The sequence below is a fragment of the Aulonocara sp. 'chitande type north' Nkhata Bay genome, linkage group LG2 (genome assembly GCF_057382095.1).
Source record: "Aulonocara sp. 'chitande type north' Nkhata Bay isolate Kocher_YH1m ecotype deep benthic linkage group LG2, A_spYH_male_GT1.1, whole genome shotgun sequence".
NCBI lineage: Eukaryota > Metazoa > Chordata > Actinopteri > Cichliformes > Cichlidae > Aulonocara > Aulonocara sp. 'chitande type north' Nkhata Bay.
In genome coordinates, this window is record NC_141345.1 from 35,282,336 (window position 1) to 35,295,344 (window position 13,009).

At 38.5% G+C, this 13,009-nt stretch overlaps 1 protein-coding gene across 1 annotated transcript in view; it reads left to right on the plus strand.

Moving 5' to 3' along the window:
- slit3 (slit homolog 3 (Drosophila)) overlaps positions 1-13,009 on the plus strand; it is a 240,093-nt gene that overhangs the window by 189,404 nt on the left and 37,680 nt on the right. Inside the window, exons 15-19 of the mRNA XM_086260441.1 lie at positions 214-364; positions 4,065-4,139; positions 5,636-5,779; positions 7,196-7,339; positions 9,912-10,075. Of these exons, the coding sequence (XP_086116567.1) occupies positions 214-364; positions 4,065-4,139; positions 5,636-5,779; positions 7,196-7,339; positions 9,912-10,075 (678 nt within the window). The remainder of the gene's footprint in view (positions 1-213; positions 365-4,064; positions 4,140-5,635; positions 5,780-7,195; positions 7,340-9,911; positions 10,076-13,009) is intronic.

Below are 13,009 nucleotides of genomic sequence, written 5' to 3' on the forward strand. Positions count from 1 at the left end.
TGTTTACATAAGTTTGAAGTCTTGTGTCCATGGTGTCTTATTTGAACTTTTTTCCTCTTTTTTCCTCCCTTTGTGCCTATTCGCTATTGCCATAATTTACCTCCTTTTTTCCATCCCTTCTCTTCCTAGCTGTTTTTTCTTCTGTCTTCCTCTTCATTGTTATTCCTAGTTACATTTTTTTTCTTCTTTTCTACCCTAAATTCTGATCCGCAGGTCAGGAGGACTATCGCAGCCGTCTGAGTGGGGAATGTTTCCAGGACCTGGTATGTCCAGAGAAGTGTCGCTGTGAAGGCACAGTGGTTGACTGCTCCAATCTCAAGTTGACCCGAATACCGCCACACATCCCTGAACACACCGCAGACCTGTAAGTCAGCTGGCCTTACTGTTTTATATAGATATACATATATGTGCAAGCTCTTCAAAAAGCTGAAACAGTAAAACAAAACGCGTACCACAAAATCTCAAAGAAGCTTTTCATGTTTTTAGAAGCATATGCACGGACTAAAACACCCACTTATACATATGGCAATCGTGTGCCATGAAATAGTAGTAATGTTTTTAAGGCCTGTGTAGATGGAAAGACAAAAACTCACATATGCATGTCCTTTTTGTCTCTCTCTGCTTCTCTCTATCATGAATGTCACTTGATTTTTAGCTCTCAGACCAAAATGCTCCTCAGCAGTCTTTTCCATCTCCCTCCAAGTCCCAAAGGAGCCATCATCATGTCTGGTGAAGGGTCTCACACTAGAATACTGAATAGTCCCATTGATCATTCACTTTCTGGCTTAAAAATGAGTAACAGATAACGCTACAGGAATACTGTAATATCTGTATGATTTCATGTGGGTTTTAAAACACAGACAAAAACATTTACAACAGTTAGACTGTTAATCTGTAATAATTACCAGAAAGGTGTTTTTTTTTTAAAGCAATTCCTAATGACAGGTTCTTATTAGTAAAGGTTTTTTTTTTTTCACTTTTTGAATTAAATAACACATTTCAAGACATCACGATCTGCTTTTGGAACGTGGTCCAAATCTACCTTGATTCATGCATGGTTTTTCAATATGCCACCATGTAGAGCAGGGTGATATCACCAAAAATATTTATCACGTTATACATTTGAAAATTTGCGATAACGATATAACTGACGATATAATTGACACTAGACAAAATACTTCACAACTCCACAACTTTATTAGTGCAAAAAAACCCAAAAAAATCATCAATGTATTTTCACTTAAACAAGCAGCTGTTTTTTATGTGCATTAAAGATATATAAAAAATTAACAGTGCAAATGCAAATTCCTCGCTGACAGTTTAACCAAAAGGCATTTCCAGTGGAAATTGGCCGACATATCCTCAGCATAACCATGTATAATATCCACAAAACTTAAAAAGAGGTTATACACACACAATACGGTAATACAGGGTGGGCCATTTATATGGATACACCATAATAACCTGGGAATGGTTGGTGATATTAAAGTCCTGTTTGTGGCACATTAGTATATGTGAGGGGGCAAACTCCTCAAGATGGGTGGTGACCATGGTGGCCATTTAGAAGTCGGCCATCTTGGATATAACTTTTGTTTTTTCAATAGGAAGAGGGCCATGTGACACATCAAACTTATTGGTAATGTCACAAGAACAACAATGGTGTGCTTGGTTTCAACGTAACTTTATTCTTTCATGAGTTATTTACACGTTTCTGACCACTTATAAAATGTGTTCAATGTGCTGCCCATTGTGTTGGATTGTCAATGCAACCCTCTTCTCCCACTCTTCACACACTGATAGCAACACCGCAGGAGAAATGCCAGCACAGGCATCCAGTATCCGTAGTTTCAGGTGCTGCACATCTCACATCTTCACACCATAGACAATTGCCTTCAGATGACCCCAAAGATAAAAGTCTAAGGGGGTCAGATCGGGAGACCTTGGGGGCCTTTCAACTGGCCCACGATGACCAATCCACTTTCCAGGAAACTGTTCATCTAGGAATGCTTGGACCTGGCACCCATAATGTGGTGGTGCACCATCTTGCTGGAAAAACTCAGGGAACGTGCCAGCTTCAGTGCACAAAGAGGGAAACACATCATCATCTGGCAATTTCAAGCACTGCGCATGCGCGTTTTACCCATATTCTATTGCGATATTTCATTTTCTTATTGTTGCCGAACATTATACTGGGATTACCATGAACGGTATGATATGGCCCAGCCCTACCACCATGTCCCAGTAGGCTATTACAGTAGGAAAAGTACTGCTAGCTTAATGGAAAAAAAGAACTTGGATCAGCATATCATTATATTTTTCACTAACCAGGAAAAAAAGGAAACATTTGCTTCAACCTACTCCCGATTTTTTTAAAAAAAGGAAAAAAAGTGATGATATGAAGGTTGTATGCTTGCACTATCTCTTCAGAGAGAAAGGTTAAGTAATTTAATAGAGATTGTCAGGGAAAAAATAGCAAAATTAACATAAAACATAATGATGTGATTTGAAAAAAACCCCACCGGTTTTAAGCGATAAAATACATGCCAATCTTTGACTTTTGATTCAGAACACGAGAAAAAAGTGTTGTGCTAAAAACAGCTCATTTTACTTTCAGCACCTTGACTAATCTTAATCACACATTCAGTAAGTTAAGGAAAGAGGAAATTGGAATCCAGACAGAAAAAAAAGTTTTACCTAATAATGCTAAATCACCTGCAGCTTTAAAATGCAGGAGAAGGATGGAGAGCTTCTGCTATGGTTATCAGTGAGATAGTAATGTAGAAAAGCTTCAGGGGATGGGGATACTACAGCATTAAGGCACACACAGGATGGTTGTCACAGTATTACTTATGGAGGTTAGTTGTATGATGGTGAATTCAGCCACAGCTGCCACTTTAGATAACTAATAATGCCAGCACTACACAGACCATTAGCCCCCAATTTATCCGTCTCTCTTTCTCTCTTTGGTTCTTTTTCTCACCTCGCCAATCCTCCCTCCTTTTCTCCCTATCCGTCCCCAGGGTACGTCATGTCAGAAATGTATACTTTGTCCTTTATGGTTGGTTAGAGGGCACATCAGAGTTTCTAGTATTTTCTACACCTTTTCTCTCTCTAGCCTTCCTTTTCCTTAAGAACACAACCACCCAGTATTTTCTGAAGGCCACAATCGTGAGCACACAGAAACAAACACACAAGCTGTCAGTTCATGGCCTGTAACCTGCCTTATCAGGGGAAATCAGGGGAGGCTGTGGTTCAGCTGAGGGCTTATATACTTTTTGCTCTCTTTGTCTCGTCTGTCTGTCTTTGGGACGCTTTCTGCTAGCCATAAAAATCATTGACATCGGCCTTGGGAGCATTTAATAAGAATGACATCAGTCTTATGAGAATTATAGGCACTTTATTAAATGTGCTGTACATTGTCAGGCCACATTGGGGCCAGATCAGATGATGAAGAGATCAGATGTGTTTTTGATACTGTCAAAATATGCAAATAAACGCAGCAATAAAAGAGGCATCATTCTCCTACCATCAGAACCTACTTCAGGCTTTTCAGTGTATTATTTCAGTCTGTGTTTATCCAGGCCAATCCATCTTTGAACCCCCTCATATCTCGTTACAAATTGTCCCCTTGAGCTGAACTTTCACTTTCTTTCGTGGATTTTTCTTGCTCTGCTGCTTTCACACATACACGTACACAAAGTGCATCCTTTTAGCAGCGCCCTTTTAGTACAAATTACCTCAATAAACCAGATGTCTAGCTTCCTATCTCTCAAACTGTTTTCTCTTGGCTTAGGGCAGTGTGGCTATTGATGACTACATATAAAAGATTCATTGCTCTTCTCTTCTCTTCTCTTCTGATTTTCTTTTTTCATCCCTGTGTTGTTTTGTGTTGCATCATATTTGCAAAGTCTCTGAAGTCCTCTCAACTTACATGTGGCCATCCCACCCTTATTTTCTGCCTGTTTTTTCTCTGTGTATGTAGAAATTCACTTGTGTGCACTAAAGCAGTTTGTTTCATGAAAGAATAAAAATCTAACTCCCTTTCTCCATCTTCCTCTCTGTAGGCGGTTAAACGACAATGAGATTGCTGTCCTGGAGGCTACAGGGATTTTTAAGAAGCTGCCAAATTTGAGAAAAATGTAAGTGTATGTATATATATATATATATATATATATATATATATATATATATATATATATATATATATATATATATATATATAATTATTATTATTATTAATTTTAATTTTTTTTTTTTAAAGAGGCACTTCCATTATATGATTCAAAGGTTTTAATATTTAATTTAATATATTTAATATTGTATTATGTATAAGTCCAGTAATGTCTTACTCCTCTAAAAATTATGTAAAGTGGACCTGGCATAGAAAATGGAGGTATTATTTATCTGAAGAGAATACAATAGGCTTTGGCTTTCTTTTTTTACTCTTTATTTTGATAATAAGTGATGAGATTGATTCCATATTCATGACAGAAATAAGCAGGTGTTATAAAGAAAGAGAATGAAACTGGAAGCCAAAAGTAAAACTGAAGAGAAAAATGAAAGAAGAAAAAAGAAAAAAGGAAAAGAGGAAAGTAAAATAGTAGAGATACCGGAAGAAGATCGACTGAGCACAGGCAAGAGGATGGGAGGAACACAGAGATGGAGAAAAGGGAAGGGTGGATTGGAAGTATGCAGGAAGCAAATATGAAATGGAAATAGAAGATGGGCCTTCGTTCAGATTTACAGTCAGTTCTTATCTACAAACTACTCTAGGTTTGTGCTCGTGTGTGTGTGTGTGTGTGTGTGTGTGTGTGTGTGTGTGTGTGTGTGTGTGTTAGGGAGAGATAGAGAAAGACAGAGCAGAGACCAGAAGTTGATTTATTGGAGAGGAAATTGCTAACCATCTAGCAGTGTCACTGACAATATAGATTGGCGAGCTCTCATTTCCATTTTCCTTCTCTCAATTCCTTCCTCCTATCCTCCTTTCCTCGCTTCTCCTCACCTTACCTCACATTTTCTGTTATCCTTACATTTGCTATCACATTTTTTTGTTTTTATTTTACACGTTTTTTTAAACCTGTCTTTCCAGTCTCATCCTCCACCTTCTCTCATCTTCAGTAAACCCGATAATAGGAAACACAATTGACCTATGAATGAAGACTACAGTATGTGTGATAGCTATCATCCCCAATTATTGTCTTTGAGGCCAAGCACTCATCCTTTTCATTTCTTTTATTGTGTCCATGAAAGAGAGAAAGAAGCCATTTTTAACTGGTTTGTACCACTTTGTTCTTTTAGTTTTATTTGAACACGCTTGGTGTTTTTTATCAGATATAGTGATGGCAGGCTCTGTTATCTGAATATCTAATGTCTAAGAGACGGATATTAAGATGAAAGAAAAGAAGGTTAACATTTATTAGTTGAAGGGACATGATTAATTACTGCAATTAAACTGGGAATGCTTTGCATGCATGTCTGTGTCTTCAAAATGCTGCGCGCCTGCATTTCCATTATCTTGTTGCTGCTGTCGGTTGTGTTAGAAAAACATGCATGATGGCTCAAGCAAACATGTACAGGTAAAATATCTAAATACAAAAGTAAAAATGCTATGAATGTTGTGTGATCTCTCCTGCAGCAACCTGAGCAACAACAAACTGAAAGACATCCGTGAAGGGGCATTTGATGGAGCAGGTGGAGTTTTGGAGCTGCTGCTAACGGGGAACAAGCTGACCGGATTGCAGGGACGCATGTTCAGAGGCCTCAGTGGCCTGAAAACCCTGTAAGTATAGTTCACAGCAGTGTATATGTGTGTACTTGTTGTGTAATAAGACTTAAGGAAATTTCATTTGAAAGTTAGAATAGGTTTAGGATAATGGAAGTGAAATTAATTGATTTTATGCTAGGATGTAGGCAAATAATTGAACACCACTGAACACAAGGGCCCATTCTACAGTTGCAGCCCAACCCATGTGAAAATAATCTATGCACAGCATGCTTGAACACAGTTTTTGTGTAAATGGCACCTGTTCTGAAAAAAATATGTAAACCTAATTGTTGAAAATGTGGTTCAAAAGTGTTATTTTGAGTTCAAGATCCCACTCAAATGACATTTTTTAAGGTCAGTCCTGTTTATTTTAAATTTGTCAAATCTTTTGAATCAATTATTCACTCTAATCAACGCAGCCCTGTTATTCATATTACCCTCAGAAGACAATATGAACGTTTTGGGTTTTTTTTTTACTTTATTTATATAACTACATTTATTGGCTTTTAAAGTCCATTATACTCCACTGCTTCATCTTTATCTCTAATGATATTTAAAAAGATTTGGTCTCTGAGAGCATGTCTAAAAAAAGGCTATTCTTCTTTTATAAGATCAGTCAGTATATGTCTTTATTTATTTATTTCCTTTTTTTTCTTTGTATAACATCAGTACTAGCTTGTTGTCAAAGACTTAACAGAGTACAGTTTGTATTAGCACCTGACATAGTAGTGTGTTTTTCTTCCCCGGTCTAAAAAAGAAAGCATTGTTTACTCACTTACATTGAAATTAAGGCTAATGACAGCATATTGTTGTTCCTCCAATTTGGACACCCACTTTAAAGAGCCTAGTGTCCAATTAGGGGTTACAGGGTAGTGTATAAAATCACGAACTAATGTTGTCTGTGTATACTCAGTAATGACTAGCTAATCTTATCATGTATATATATGCTGCCTAATGACTCTCTAATGGTATCATGGCTGTCTCTGTATTATGTAAAGAGGGCTCCCTGCTCCAGTAATAGCCTTGCTAACTAGGTTAGCTTGTCCCAGAGATTGCTAATGCTAACTAACTCACTTAGCATGATCCCACATGACTGTATGTCAAAGGCTAATGTCATATTACAGAGTCTGCCACGGCTGTCCTATAGGGACTGGTTTAAATCCACTCCTTTCTCTTTTATCTTTTGTCCATGTCATTATAGGTTGTATTCGTTTATCTCGCTGGGCTGTCTCTTTTTATCTAGCCTTCCTTATTTTATTAGTACATTTTTTTAAAACTCAAAACTTCATATTAAGTAGGTTAGAAATGTGAAACGCTGGATTATTCTAAGCCTTGACTTTAATGTAGTTTGTGACATAGACAGTGAAAAAGAGCCAATAGTAAGTATTGTGTTTGCTTTCATTTATTAATCTATTGTATTTGTGTTTCCAGCATGCTACGGAGCAACCAGATCAGCTGTATTGACAACAGTACCTTTACAGGTCTGAGCTCCGTCCGTCTGCTGTCACTGTATGACAACAGGATCTCCAGCATCGCCCCGGGATCATTCTCCACCCTGCACTCCCTGTCCACCATGTAAGCCACATCCGTCACAATTTCTTCTCCTTTTTGTCGCTCATTTTCCTGTTTTGCTTTTTCATTTCCATCCCATCATTTATCCCATCTCTCACTTTGTGTCACTATCTGTTTGTGTCTGTCTTCCAATCTCACTGCTTGTTTGTCTCTCACTATCTTCCTCTATCCCCTAATTTTTCATAGCCTTGCTGTGGGAGTTGTCTTCCAAGCAATACACACACATTCCCGCCCCAACGTTTGCACACATGTTGTTCTCTGGACACTATTCTCCTCACAGATGCTCTCCATCATTATCGACTAGATTGGCCTGAATCCCGGGGCACTTGTTATCAAAGCTAAATATTTTTCAGCATCTGCACACCCACACCCACATTGGCACACAAGACCAATTGCAAGCTTGCTGTTATCTTCCCAAAGATTCACAACTGCTACGACAAGACGTGAATTCGAGAATCGGTGTATTCGTTTATTCGTTTATCTGCTTTGTGCATGTTTTTTTCAAGCATGCTTTAATTTGTGTGATGCTGATTGGTGTTAAGTCTTTACACAGAACTGCAAATAATAACTCTAATCCAATAAAACTATGATAAGCACTAACTGTCCACCTACCATTTTTCTTAGGACAAAGAGACTGGGAAGCCTGAGAAGTGAATGAGTGTTTTTTCTTCAATCACTTGACCACCCATGTTGTAAATAATAGATTTTATCAGCTTAATAAAACATGAAAGGTTGATTCTTTTATTCCTCACAAGGTAGACAGACTTTGCAAAAAAAAAAAAAGTCTTCTCACATCCTCTCTGCTGTCTTTATTTCTCTCTGTGCTTCCTTCCCTTGTTCCACCTTTTGTTCTTGCTCTCTGTCCTGTTGTGTACCTGTCATCTCTGATTCAAGTTCCTGCCTGACTCTTTTGGGAACAACGATGGAAGACATGAAAGGGAAAATGTGGACACAGAGGATGAGGACAGATATATTTATTGTTGCATAAAGTCAGAGTCTCTCGGTGTTAATAATTATAAGATATCAAATTTCATTCATCCTTTGACACATTCATTCTTTGTTTCAGCGTGTTTTTCACTGGCTTTGTAGTAACACTTGATTTGTATTCAAACATCTGCTTGCTGTCTGGCATGAAAGAAAGATGGATAGTTTTTATTTCTAGACCCTCTGTTCATTCCCTCCTATCTTTCCTCGATTTCTCTCTCACTCCTGCTCTTTCGAATATCTGTCTCCATTCTTAGTGCTTCGTTTCCCTATAGAGTTTGTCCATGTAATTAAAAGATTAACACGCTGAAAGGGAAGGAAGGGATTTAGCTTAGGTTTAGTTGCCATGCAGTGAGGTCAATTCATTACAAGGAAATGAGTAAATAACTTGTCCCTATCTGTGGCAGCACCCCATTAATATTATAGCACATATAGCAGCATTTAGGTTTATTAGTTTAGCAGAGGACAACGTGAACAGCAATGTGACACTTGCACATCTTTAGACACAACATGGGGACTTTCCACTATACCAATGGTTATACTTCACAGAACTGTTTCCTTAAATTTTCTCAGGTACACCACCTTCTGTAACAGCATCCTTAAATCTCTTTTTCTGTGTAGCTCACTGTTGATATTTCTGAAAGACATTGCTGAACGTTGTTGAATCTAAATCACTGGCAGCGAGCTGAGAAGAAGATGCCAGGGGCCAAAACAAAATCAGACAGCAACATTGTCAAGCTTCATCTGTTACAAAGTTGCCCACAAATATTAGATGAGTGCCAGGATTTGTTCTTACCTTTAATGTTTGCATTCAACACATTGGTCACACATTTAAGAATGAACGTTTAACTATACTAATAATTGTAAAAAGCCACAACAAACCTACAACTTGAATGTGCCACAAGATTTTAGATGCCCAGAGCAGCTTTGGTTTAGGGATGCTGCCTGTCTCGTATGTGTTGCTAACGCGTCCTTTCCACCCTTTTCAGTTTAAATATGGCTCAGCATAAATATTACATGAACTGTGTTACAAAAGCAACAAAATGCAGAGAGAGGTGGTGATCAAAAATGAATAAAATGAGCAGATAACCTTTTCTCTTTTCTTTCTCTTTTTCCCTGTTTCTCAATCTGCTACTTTTTCCTTTTCTCTCTCCATCTCCCCTGTTCTTTGCAAAATGAATAAAAACAGCCGATAACCTTTCCTCATTCCTTTCCCCTTCCCCTTTAGCCCGTGGCTTGCTTTGTCTTCTATCTAAATTTATTCAAATGTATCACTCACCAAAATACCATATAAAGCACTGCCATTATTATCCCTCTGAACGGCTTCCAAAATAAATTCAGAACAAAGTCTGTTTTGTCCTCGTTGCTCTTCTCGCTGTCGTTTTGTTGTGCTGCTTGTATGTTACGGTCTAATTTGGGGTGTGCGAGTTGTCTGGATGCAAAGTCAAGGAAAATGTTTGTGATGATAAATACCTTATATTGTAAGAATGGATGTTATGTAACTTTGTGCGGTAGGATTTAAACTTACCCTGATTCATTTATTTCCTTCCTCCTCTCTCTTGCTCTCATCTGTCCTTTATTATTTCCTTAGTAATCTTCTGTCCAACCCATATGTGTGTGATTGTCACTTGGCCTGGCTGGGTCAATGGCTAAAGAAGACCAGGGTGGTGAGTGGAAATCCCCGCTGTCAGAAGCCAGCCTTCCTGAAGGAGATTCCTATCCAGGATGTGGCTACCCCAGACTTTACATGTGATGGTGAGACTTTCTATTTTCCATTCTTTGCCAATAAGCCAAGTATTTGTTTTTGTTTTAGTTAAGTAGAATTAAAACCACAGTTCTTGGTGTTTGGTTTGGTCGGCCACACAGGATGTTACAACTGATACACCAAACTGTGTGGAAAACAAAAAGGTCACAGCCTTAAACCTGAAATAAATGACATGTGTCAGTCAGCGGCTGTGTGTCCTGTGCAGATAAAAGGATGAGTGAAGCAACTGAAAGGTGAACTGAATGTGTCCTTGAATCGTACTAATAATAACTGAGGGGCTTCCTGACTTTCAAAACCCTACATAGGAAAATTGTTTATTCAGTAATAATGTCAAATATGTATTTGGGCAAGGAAAATAACAATAAAACACTTGTGTGTTGTGTAATGAGTCGTCCAATTTGTAGCGCTGTTCAAATCTTAACTTTAAATTTAATCCACTAAAAACAAAAAGTGAGAACACAGATGATCACATATACGTGGCACTTAATTAGCACTACATTCAAGGATTGTCCACAGCGTATCAACTGATGTCTGACCTCACTCCCCCTCGAGTCCTAATCACAGCACAGACTAAGCCTACTGCTACCAAAACGCATTGTTCTTTGCATCTATATTCACATCACAAAATCCTCAGATATGCACAAACCTTCTGGTTTGGATGGGAATAGATTTGGTTATAACATCAGTGATCCAGATTTAACAAAATTACCAGATACTCTGTCATTTCATGCCTTCGGTCTCACTTCAGTAGGGTATTGTGAGGACAGAACGATCAGTAACCACTGGCATACAGCAGCCTCAGATGACATCAGCTTGTGGTTGCTACAGTGACGTTGTTGTTACCACGACGATGCCTGCCTATAGCAACTTAGGCTGTCGGCTTGGCCGCCAACTTTGACGCCATATACAAAGTGTGGTTTGGCTCTCGCGTTTATTACATTTGTCTTTATTTTCCCTTCTTTGCTTTCTGTGTAGCTTTTACACTTTAAACTTTTTTCGATCGCCCTTTTGCTCTCTTTCTATCTGGTAGTGCCTCTCTGTCCCTCCTCAGTTTTTTTTTAAATTCATTACACTTTTCTAATTTCCTGTAGCTGTGCTGCAGCCATTTACTGAAAATGAGTTTGGAAAGTCGTTAGCTGGATTGGTTCAAGTAAGGAAACTCTAAGATGTTATCAGATCTTGATATTCATTGTTGCATCTTGCACACACACACACGCACGGACGCACACACACACACACACACACACACACACACAAAGCTACATCAACATTCACTGAGCTGCACAAACATGAATTCATGTCCTCGTATCCTTGCAATTGTCAAAATGTATCTCAATTCATTCTAAAGTGGCAGCTCTACTAGAACTCGTTCATGCAAAATGGTAATTAACTGTTAAAATGTAGAATTTGATTAAATGACATCTCTTTATTGCATTTTAGGTTGAGATAGTCAAAATCTTGGATCTAGATCATTACCAGCTTCAAGTGAGTTGTTCTTTGGCTCAAGGCCAGTCAGCTCACAGAGGTTTGAAGGCATCCTCCCTGCCTGCCAGGTGTCCGTACTATTAAGCATAACCTCTTGGTGATGCTAAAACGTTACACTTGAAAGTGTAATTCTCAAAGCGGTTCACAGAAGACCAGAAACAAAGGGGCACGCATACTTACACACGAGCACGCCGTGAACCAAGGTCCCATGTCCAGTCTATTTATAGTTGAGTAAAATGGCTGTTAAGGTGTCCAGAGGGAGCCGGGGGAAAGGTAAAGTTAATTGAATTTGTGAGAAGATATTTAGCGCACATTTAGATGTTAGTTCAATCAGCCAACTGTAGAGTGAGTCAGCCCACGGCTACACCTCCCCGTGGACTCACAAGGTACACACATCAGATTAGACACGCAGATACACATGCATGCACTGCTCTACTCACTGGCACGTAAGCGCCCATTTACTTGACATTTAGACATTAGCGCAATTAGAACACTACAAAGTGAATGGGAAAATGGCCATAGGACAGGGGGAGGCAGCTATTTAGGAAACTAAATGTGCAGCAAAATCAGGATGTAGATGCACAAGCATTTAAATCAGCATTGAATTCATTCAATCAGCAGCAAACTGTACATGCGTGTAAACTAGGCCTTTCTTTTTACTGTTCCTACTGCTCTCTCCAGTACTCAAGCACACACACATATTGAGATTGCAAGTTGTGTTGTGATTGGCTTTATGTCCGCTCCTCATTATCCTTTATTATGGTTTTAACTCGGCTTGTTTTACATTTGGGACCACAGTTCAACTATTTACATACTGCTTTGCTAGATAAAAGCTGTGAGCTTTACATGCCAGTCAAGGAAATGGGAGCATTTCAAGCCAAGAACAACACTCTGCTCTAGTTTCTGACCTTCCTTATCGCTTAATGGTAAAATTATTACAATCACTCAGATGTTTTTTTGTCCCTACTGTGTGTTATTGTGCCTGTGTGTGGAATGTTCGGAACTTAAACCTTACAACGTTTTGTGCTAAATACTTTGACAGCAAGGCTAAAAAGTGCCTCAAGAAATTTTGGGAAGTAACAAAATTCTTGAAGCTAAAAGAAAATGTAATTAAAAGGATTAAAAATTTAATGTGTGACTTTTTGCAGAAATAAAAATATAAAATTTTAATTGGAGAATATTCACATGCAAGTTAGTTAAAACTGACTATAGAGGTTTCAGCTTTCATTTTATTGCTGCAACTGCCTGTCATCCTTTCAACCCCCAAAACATCTGCTCAGTTTTGGGTTTTTTTGGTTTGTTGGTTTCCTGAATCATCTGAGGATTTTTAAAATCTCTGTGCCCCAGCTGCATGTGCTGAGCCATATGTTGAAATACATCCATATAGCTTTTAGCAATATCTGGTCTGAGTACTTCTAAAAAGCGCTGAGTTGATTTGA